Source organism: Lichenostomus cassidix, chromosome 1 (genome assembly GCF_008360975.1).
Source record: "Lichenostomus cassidix isolate B80296 chromosome 1, HeHo_3.0, whole genome shotgun sequence".
Lineage (NCBI taxonomy): Eukaryota > Metazoa > Chordata > Aves > Passeriformes > Meliphagidae > Lichenostomus > Lichenostomus cassidix.
Genome location: NC_139479.1, coordinates 99,759,612 through 99,768,040, shown reverse-complemented (window position 1 = coordinate 99,768,040; position 8,429 = coordinate 99,759,612). Strand labels below are relative to the sequence as shown.

The 8,429-nt window shown below is 44.2% G+C and overlaps 1 protein-coding gene across 4 annotated transcripts in view; it reads left to right on the top strand.

Annotated features, from left to right (window-relative positions):
* Window positions 1-533: 533 nt before the first annotated feature.
* Window positions 534-8,429, top strand: part of UVRAG (UV radiation resistance associated) — a 94,728-nt gene continuing 86,832 nt past the window's right edge. Inside the window, exon 1 of one of the 4 annotated variants that reach the window (XM_085074428.1) lies at window positions 534-749. In XM_085074428.1, the coding sequence (XP_084930554.1) occupies window positions 669-749 (81 nt within the window). In that variant the 5' untranslated portion in view covers window positions 534-668. The remainder of the gene's footprint in view (window positions 750-8,429) is intronic. The other 3 variants (XM_085074410.1, XM_085074418.1, XM_085074436.1) reach the window with 3 other exon arrangements.

Below are 8,429 nucleotides of genomic sequence, written 5' to 3'. Positions count from 1 at the left end.
AAGTGATCTTAGTCGCTCCGTATAAGGCCCTCCAGACCCTTCGCCGTCCTCCTGGCCCTCCTTTGGACGCTCTTTAACGGCTTAAGGTCTTTTTTATATTGACATGAGTCAGATGGATTTGACGTGGGGCAGGTGTCACATGGGGCAGGTGTCACATGGGGCAGGTCGAGGTGGTGTGGAGGACACCGCTGCCGATCCACAGTGTTGGGAACAGCCCCGTAACCCCTCCGATTCCTATGTGCCCGTCCCCGCCGTTGAACTATTTCCGTCACACCACGTGATGACAACAGCTCCCGCACACGTGACGGAAGGCAGCCTGTCAATCAAACTCGATGTCCTCCAGTCACCGCCCGGTTCTTCGGGTGCCGTCCCGCCTTCCGGAAGCGGGTGCTCTAATCGGCGCCGGCGATCGTTCCAGCGGTTTGACAGGGCCAGCGAAGTGGGGCCTTGATTGGCATTGTACTGAGCCAGTCGCAACTCCGGAAGGAGGATGGCTCCCGCCCCGGCGGCGCAAGGACCAGTGGGCTTACGGGAGGCGGTGCTTCGCCCACCCCCTGGCACTGCGGTAATATGGCTCCGTAGCGGACGGCCGGGTCGGCGTTGCTGCCGCCATTAACCCCTGCGCGCCCGGCGGCCCCGGGTGAGTGGAGCGGGGACCCTACGTGAGGATGAGCTCGGCTGCCGGCCCCGCCGCATTACCGCCGGGCTCCTCCGCCCGGGCCCTGCATGTGGAGCTGCCTTCGCAGCAGGTACGGCAGAGCCTCGGGGCGGCGCTCGGAGGGGGCTGAGATGGAGGAGGGTGTCCTGAGGTGAATCAGGGGTGTCCCCTGAAGCGTCGGGAGTTTTGAGATGAAGTGGGGGGTGCTCTCTTAAGTGTAGGATGCCCTGAGGTGTTCACAGGGACGTGCTCACTGCGGGGTGGCTTGTTCTGGGGTGAAGCGAGATGTTTCCTGAAGTGGGGGATGTTCCCTGAGATGTACAGGGGTTGTTCCCTGGGGTGAATGGGGGTGCCCCGAAGTGTACGGGGGTGCTCCCTGAGGTGTGGGGTGCCCTGAGGTAAAGGGGTGGACAAGTACTCCATGAGGTGTCAGTGGGGCTTCCTTGAGGTCTGGGAGTACCTGAGGCAGAGTCCTCAAGCTGATGGAAGAGGAGTCCCTGAAGCAAGGGGGAATTTGTGCACCTTTCTCTTAAGCTGGTAGGAAGTGAGAGGAAGCATGGGGTTAGGGGCCTCTGCCTCTCTCCCTGGGGAGTCAGGTGGTGTTTCCTCTCCCAGGAAACTATTTCTGTGCCTACAAAGGATCTGGGAAAATCAAAGGTGAGAGTTGCAGCAGGAGTAACACCCTACAAATCGGTTTTAAACTTGGGCATCTCGTGAGACTGGAGCAGCTGGGGTGTCCTCTGTCTTTTTTTAGAAGGGTAGGGAGTGAGTGTGGATATAACATGCGGTGTATTCTGAAAAGTGGTGAAATGTTCCCTCCCCATCACATCCTTTCTTTGCCTAACTCTGTGTTTCCTGTTTGCTGATAGTCGGCTTTTGGTTTACTGGGCATGTGTCCTACGCTTTAATTTTGGAGAGCATTAGGAGCAAGGTTAAGCAAGGAAGCCTAGGCTCTGCCTGACCATTTAGCAATCCCGATCAAACCGACCCTGTGACCCTTCTCCCCTTGCGTGCAGTCACTTTGATTGTACAGGAGCTGGAGCAGTAGTGGTGGAGAGGTATTAGTTAGCAAAGTCTTGCTTTTCTTTACTAATACTGTAAGATGTGAGTCTTGTTTTCGCTCACTGACTCTCTGCAGTTGGTGTTATTACGAGTTAGACGTCTACACGGTATGTGCTACTTGAGCTATGTGTTACCAGGTGGGAATAGAAATAGTTCCAAGACAAAAAATCAACAAATGTTAACTTGAAGCAGAGCTATAACTGCTCTTTTGTTAAGCATGTTTCAGCAGACATCCACTTAGGGGCAAAGGCAGGGAACGGAGGTGGCTCTTGGCCACCGACCTAATTTGTAAGCAAGTATTTACTCTGAAATGTGGGCCTGCTCTATGTTAATAAATGTAAACATGAGCACTGCTTTGTATGAACAGGAAACAGTGGATTGTCCATGAGATCAAGTATGTACTTCTCCCTGCTGAATTTTTGGTTTTATTCTTTCTCAAGCTTGTGCAAAGACCAAATGAATGCTGCAGGGAGAAGCCTGAGATATTAGTCATTGGACTTCGTTTGTGAAAGTGAGACCAAAACACAGGCTTTTTCTCCTAGAAGCAGAAACTTTTATAGCAGTTAGTAGGAGCAGAAACTGAGTCATCAATTATAGGATGTTCCAGTTAGGTAAATATTTATTGAGGATGCTTGCATGTTAATTGTAGCAAGTGTAAGTCTGTAACAGAGTGAGGTATTGTTCTGCTGTATGCTCTGCTAACACAACCCTGTTCTGAGTGATCTGTGTACTATGTCCATACTTGCAATCAAACTGAGAGGCTCAGCTGAACACACTGATAGCAAATCACCCCCTTTCTCTGTATCATCTAAGTGCAAGAGTATATTACTGAACTGCAAGATACCTTGACAAGGCTATTTTTTGGAGCTATTTTACTGCAGAATCATGAAAAAGAAAAGTGATTCCCAGTCTGTTGTACCACCTCTGTAATGCCATAGTCTGGCTGATCCAAGCTATTTTGTACTATGTGAGGCAAGGTAATTCTTTGCTATGTGCCAGCACAGAAATCAGCTTGGTGATTTGTTTCAGTAGACAGTTTTCTCTAGAACACCCAGTGCTACATTTTTTGACTGTAAGCATGAGAGTAGGATGGTCTGAATCATGGCTATAAATCTCTCTAAAAACAAATTCTCAACTGTTTATTCGAGGTGAGTGCTTTTAATGACTGAAGTGATTTTTTTTTTAAGGGCAGAAGTCCTGAAGGTGTAATTTGGGTTTAGTCTAGTTTTAATTGTTCCACTGACATTCACATTGATTAGAAAACAAAATTCCTGCTACTGACACTTTTGCAGGAGTGGAAAATCATGTCCAAAACCTTTTGCTACTGTGACCACACTTGTGTCAAAACTGACTGACCTCTTCTTTAACTTAGTTGTTGTTGGCAGGATGACCAGGGCAAAGAATGCCTTTTGTTGTTGTACTCTGCATTTTAAGAGAGAAATAGAGAACATGGCTGTAAAGAAATGCATCTGATTAAGCATAAAATTCCCATTTCAATCCCTTACTAATTATGCCAGGATGTTGTTGTATTTTACTGGAAGAGTGAGCACAACAGAACTGAAAAGGTGAAATAACTGCACTTTAGGGGCAGAGCTTCTTTAGGAATATCTCTTTCCAGTTGCTCGATGCAAGAAAACCAGGAGTGTCATGATAACTTAAGGATTTCTGAATGCTCATTATAAGCGGCTCAGAGCAACAGAGGGGGTGGGGGAGCCAAATCTTTCAGACTCTTACGTCCTCGATGGAAGGGATTGGACAGAAAATGCAGCCTGAACGTAGAGAGGCAGTCATGCCGCAGTCAAATGATCTGTTGAATGTTACTGTGCTAATTGCTGTCTAAAACAGATTTCATGTGTGGTTGTCTACTGATGGGAAAGCACACAGTCATGGACTCCGGAACCAGTGCCTTGGGAGGGTGGCTTGGCATGTGAGGCAGGGAGATGTATCTGCTGAGTATGGATGTGGTGGTAAGGAGGGAAGGGGTAAATTGTGCCACTGTGCACAGCCACGAATGGTGCCAGACCAGGTGACCCAATATTTTCTGTATCTTTCAGTTCACAGACATCTCTTGACAGTGAAAGTTTCTGTGGAGAGGAGCAGCAATGAGGTTTCAGCTACAGGTGTCAGAAGTGTGTGTTTAGGGTAGAGCAAAACAGAGCAAGCAGTTAGTGAAACTTCTCAAGGGTGCTCTGTAGCCTTCATGAACTTTAAGAACTGGGATTCTTAAAGGTCCAGTTGGAGTTCTGTGCACTTTTAAGAGTCCAAGAGCAGTGCTTATGCTCCTGTGAGCTGCTCCAAGAGCAGCATATGGCTCTTGTGGCTTCTGTTCTAGCTTAACTCTGGGAACACCTTTACCCTCTGGATTTGACCATCCAATCAATTCCTTATCCATCTAACAGTCCCTTCATCAAAAACATCACTCCTATGTGGAGAGAAGGATGTTGTAGGGGACCATGTCAAAGGCTTTACAGAAGTCCAGAAAAATGGCATCTGTAACTCTTTCCTTGCCCACTGATATAGTCACCCTATCATAGAAGGCCATTGAGTTGGTCAGGCAGGACTTTGCTTTGGTGAAGGCATGAAGGTCAAATCACCTCCCTGTCTTCCATGTGCCTTAGCACAGCTTCTTCTGTGCCTTAGCACAGAACAGCCAGGATCTGTTCTGTGATCTTCCCAGGTACAGAGGTGAGGCTGACAGGGTGGTAGCTCCCAGGGTCCTCCTTTCTGGCCTTTTAAAGGATGGGGTACTATGTTTCCCTTTTTCCAGTCACCTAGGACTTCACCTGACTGCCATGACTTTTCCAGTATCATAGAGAGTGACTTGGCAATTAAATCAGCCAGTTCCTTCAGGACTCTGTGGTGCATGTCATCAGGTCCCACAGACTTGTGCACATTCAGGTTCATCGGGTGGTCACAAACCTGATCTTAATATGTGAGGGACTTTGTTCCCCCAGTCCCCATCCTGCTGTCCATCCATTCAAGAAGTGCAGGAAGAGAGGTTGTCACTGAAGACTGAGGCAGAAAAGGTGTTGAGTACCTCAGCTTTCTCCTCGTTTGTTACCAGTTTTGCAGCATTGTTAATCTGGGATAACACCTTCTTTGACCTTCTTTTTCTGAGCATATGTGTAGAAGCCCTTGTTTTGCATACCTTGGCAGATTCAGTTCCAGATTTGACTTGGTTTCTTTCTTTAAAAGTGTGTATCAGTCATGCACAACATTTTGGGCAACGTGGCAGAAAGGAGTGATTCAAAGTGTGCTGGCAAAGGTGTTTGAGTTGTCTCATATGTAGGAGAAGTGAAGAAAGTTACTGTATGGGCCCAGGGCTGCACATGAATGAGACTTTTAACTAAAACAGTGAGAAAATAGTATCTTTTTTAATGATAGTTTTATATTACTCTTGTTATGTATTCTCCTGAGTAATATGAAAAAAAGACTGACTCTTAAATATTTCACTTCCCCTTTCCTACAAAATATGTGGGGGGGGGGAGGAGAATCAGAATAGTGGATGGAAAGTGTTGTACTGGAATATTGCTTTCACTTCTCTTTGACACAATCTGTCTTTAAACACTGAGTGGGAGGGAAGTGCTGCTCCAGTAAAACCCCACAGTGTGAACTGTGACCTGGTAATTTTACTCAGTTGTAGCCATACTCAGCTGTATCAATGTTTAGTGTTTGTTAGAGACAGATTAGGAGGAGTAATTGTTAAAGTTACTGGAAAATTGGAATTTTAGCGCAAAAGGTTGGCTGTTAACCTGGGGCTGGAATTTTGCTATCTGCAGTATACTACCTGTATTCCCTAAGGGTGAGATGCAGGTGTGTTTTGCAGATCAAATGATCTGTTGATAAGTCAGAGAGAGATTGTTCCATCTGAAAGCTGTACTAAATCAGTTTTTTTTGCTTTATTTGGGATGTTTGTAGTGCATTAGGGAGTGCTCTTAATTGAGCAACTTGTTGGCTAAAGACTGTAGTCTCATTTATGAAGGGAAGCTGTCTTATTTGGCCTTGATTTGTCATCCAGCAACATGATAATCATCAATATGCTTCAGGTTATTAATCATCTTATACTGTTTGCTTGTCCAACCTAGAGCATCCTTTAGTGCTTCTTTAAAGTCAAAAGTGCCTTTGCTCTGATTTTCTTGATACCCTTGGTTCTATAAGGCCCTGTTTACTTTTTGAGTCCTTCCTTCTGAGGATCATCTTTGATATTTCCAGGTTATTCCCCCAGCTAATGTGGACTTATGCTCCCTTCCCGAAGGTCATGTTAAGAGGCTTAAGGGACTTGTCTCAAATGCTGCAGTGTGTTATGAACGAGGTGGGACTCACACCCTGATGTTCTCTTTTTTACCCTGTGGTTTAGTTCCCATGCTGTGCCAAAGAAGCAGTTAGAGTTTTGGTCTTTCATCTTGGAACTAAATACTTACTTAGACAAACTCAGCGAAAAACGTCAGTAAGGCAGGATGGTATTTCTAGCTGCTGCTTCTAAAAGGTCTTGGTTAAAAATTGAAAGACTGCCTAGTTCCCTGTTATTTGCATCTTATATAAACACTTAGCAAGAAGAGCTTTTTCTGGCCAGCAGGCAGTACATGTGAGATTTTCTTAACCCTAGTTTAGAGCAATTTTTTTAGGGTGTGATGATTGTTCTTACTCTTTGGAGCTGTGGTGTTTGCCAGCTTGCTGTGTCTGTTGCTCTTGATGTTAGAGTGACCATAACCAAATACACAGAAACAGTACGCAGTTGAAATAATACACAGAAAAAGCTTCCTTTGCCTAATACCCTGCATAGGCTCGTGATTTTGCTTTTGAACCGTTCCTGCTAATATTATGTCTAAGTTAATTCTGCGTTTTGAGTCTTGTTTTGCCACACCTATCCTGCTATCCCATTTGTATTCCAAGACTAAATACCTGTGTCTTCTGTACTTGCTCCTACAATATGTTTTAAATAACAGGCTTTTACAGTCTTTCTGTAGATATTAGCACAAATTCTGCATGTGGAAAAAAGGATGAGGATGCAGAATATTAATGAGTTGTGTGAACATTATGAGCTTATATCACTTTTGCTCTTAGTTGTCTCATTGGTTTTGGGCTCTAAAATAAGTGGTGTGTATTTTCTGATGTGATTATGGTGTGCAAGTAGAAAATTTCTTGTTCCTGCTGAACAATTACTGGCTGTTTACATCTTTTTGTGGGGGTAGAAGTTGAGTTCTAACTTGCTCTTCAGTGTAAATGCAATTACTTAGTGAGGAAGGAGTTTAGAGGGTTAGCTAGTAGGAGACGGTACAGAGGAGGATAGACCAAAGAAGACAGCTGTCTTTCAAGAGTAATACACAGACTTAAGTTTTTTCAGTTATAATATAGTTAACTGTTCTAATTATTTTCTGATACTACTGTGTTTTACTTAGTATTAAAGGTATTTTGTTTAAATATGTTTAAATATGTGCGTTGTTTTAATTAGTATAAAGATCGTGCAACAGACTGACATATTTTGCCAGATCTAACATTGACTTCAGATGTTGCATTCTTTAAGTCTGTGCATACCTTGCAAAGGGCTGTTTTGCATTCAGGTAGCTGGAAAATAATTATACTTCTGCATGGGCCATGGCAAGTATTGAGATATTCCTTATTCTTCCTGTTTCACTTTGTCCTTGTGTGAATAAGGGAAAACTTAATGTCTGTTGAATATCTTCCTTTTTCTGACTGTTCCTGGTGAAGCTCTCAGTGCAGTACAGAAGCAGGAGTATCCATGGCATGGAGTATGGATGATCAGAAACCTGTAGTGACCCTAGATGTGTTCAGTTGAAAGTTTCACGGGTGTTTTCCTTCTAAATTGAAACTTACAAAAGCCTTTCAGCTGCCCAGAAACGTAAAAGAAAGGAGGCACTTTGATTTAAGGAACTGGAAACTAAAATTCACAATTGTGCCTTTGTGAAAACTTGCAGCCCATGAAATAGCTTTGACTTTTCTTCTGGTCATTTAGTCTGAGTAGATTACACTGCACAGGTTCAATGTTTCTCGTTCCTTGCATAAGATTTTTGGAAATGTGAGGGAAGAAAGTGATGTATGTGAGTGTCCTGTGTTGCATCTTCTCAGTAAAAAAGGTGCAGTTGTGTTTCTGTGGTGCGTCTTTGAACTGGTGTTGTCCTCCGGTCTGATTTCTAGTAGGCATAGCTTTTTAAAGGCAGTTGCAAGAAAATAGCTAAATCTTGAAATGAGTTCCTGGATGGCTGTTGAATCGCATCACTTGACATGAGGAAATGGATATATGAAGGAGGTGCATTTATGAAGAGAACCACAAGTCATTCAGTGAATTAGTTATGGCTGCATAGCTTTGAGGGCCTTGCTGTCATCAAGTGTGTCCTGGAAGGACATTAAAATAGAACTCAAAAAAATTTCTTACGGTGTGTCCCACAAAATTGCATATCAAATGCTTCTGCTTTGTGTCAGAAATAGATCTAAAAGCCCATGTGATTCTCTTGACTCTGAACTGTGGAAAACTGTTAAATTGCAAACATTATAAATCTTCCTAGCAATTGTATACATTGGAGTATTGTCGCTGTTGAGCAGCTAGCAGAGTAAAGAACTCAGTTCTCAGTGGCAAGAAGGAAAGATCTTTATTGTTTTGATTTCATCATATATATAGAGTTTTCACAGGTCACCCAGATTGGTCAGTTAGAAACCTCCCCCTAGGCCTGATTGGCCAGGCCTGCACCGT